General features: G+C 44.6%; 1 protein-coding gene across 1 annotated transcript; it reads right to left on the bottom strand.

Moving 5' to 3' along the window:
- Positions 1-706: 706 nt before the first annotated feature.
- Positions 707-1123, bottom strand: LOC128571999 (protein FAM136A-like). The gene has a single exon (XM_053571898.1). It carries the CDS (start codon positions 1121-1123, stop codon positions 752-754), a length of 372 nt encoding a protein of 123 aa, XP_053427873.1. The 3' UTR covers positions 707-751.
- Between the last annotated feature and the right edge of the window lie 264 nt (positions 1124-1387).

The raw sequence follows: 1387 nt of genomic DNA, 5'->3' as shown, positions 1-1387 counted from the left end.
TGCCTCTCATGTTTTTGCAAGGTATCTGCCTGAAAGATGCAACAGGTAACAATTTTAAGAACTGCACATCCACACCTTGATGACCAGAAAAGGATATCTCAAGAAAACTTTTCAAAGTTCCTATCCAAACTACTCTCCCTCCCAGCTCCACAACTTAAATCAATTTTGTGCCCTTTTACAAATATAATAAAACCAAGAAAAATAAAAACCCAGAAACTTTTTTTTCCCCCTTTTAAATTAGTAACCTCATGAATTTTGTGGTACAGATTGTGGAAATGGTATGGCGACACTTCTGGTAAACGGGAGGTTAGCAACAAACAGAAATGCTTCCACTTAAACTTTACCAGATCGTAGGCAGGTTAGAGGAAACTGCCAGCCTGATAGTATCTATGCAGTAAGAATTTGGTACCTTGGAGGGCATTGGCGTGGTATAGAGGAGATTCTTAACTGCTAGGACAAACACTTGCCGTATAGGGTCTAGAACACTCTCTTGTATTATCTCTGACAAAAATTCTAGTACCAATTTTTTTCCATTTCACTTTTCAGGTTTGAAACAAAGGAACAAATGTCCAGAGGCAAGTGACATATGCCTTAAACCCACTGCCGTCCTTAATTTCTTCATTCACAGACTTTGCTTAAAAGACTAAAATTCCCTTTCCTTTTTAAAACAGACTCTTGTCCTCAGCCCCAGTGGCCACTGGCAAATATTTTTATTTCCCAATGGATATGACAGACTCCTTCATCTTCTTGGTCATAGTTGGGATGAGGTGCATGTGGTCATCAACACAGTCACACAACTGTCCAGCTGCTGCTTCACGTGAAGCTCCTTACTCCCTGCATGTATTGAATCTTTGGCTTTGTCATTGCAATGCATGGTGCATCGGGCCAGGCGGTCCTGGAACTTCTCCAACTCAAGGGTCACCAGAGCCTGAGCTTGAGCAAGAGGCGCATGGCAGCTCTCGAGGCATTGGTGTACCTGCTGCATGGACACCTGGCTGTCTTCACAGCAGTTGGCGCTGCACTGGAACGTGGGACCCTGCATCTTCTGGATATTCTCTCTCTCCAGGCTCTTCACCATAGAGTCCACGGCCTCCTGCACCCGCACTTGCTGCACCTCCGCCATGAAGACCCTGCGCTGCCGGGCGCTGGCGCCCACATTGACCCGTCTGTCTTCTTTAGAGAATTTTCTCTTCAAGTCCCTTGCCCACCCTGAGATGGGATCGCATGTTCTTTTCTTGCTAATACGTTTGAGTTCTCTGTGGATTCTGGTTATTAGACCTTTATCAGAGGTATAACCTGCAAATATTTTCTCCCATTCTGAGGCTGTCTGCTTGCTTTACTTACTATGTTCTTGGCTGTGCAGAAGCTTTTTAGTTTGATCAGGTCC

This window comes from Nycticebus coucang, chromosome 19 (genome assembly GCF_027406575.1).
Source record: "Nycticebus coucang isolate mNycCou1 chromosome 19, mNycCou1.pri, whole genome shotgun sequence".
Taxonomy (NCBI): Eukaryota; Metazoa; Chordata; class Mammalia; order Primates; family Lorisidae; genus Nycticebus; species Nycticebus coucang.
Note: the sequence above shows the minus strand (reverse complement) of the source record. Positions and strands in the feature narration are given on the sequence as shown.

Excerpts from the sequence above, each read along its gene's own strand:
- LOC128571999 (XM_053571898.1), bottom strand. The coding sequence starts at position 1,123 with ATGGCGGAGGTGCAGCAAGTGCGGGTGCAGGAGGCCGTGGACTCTATG.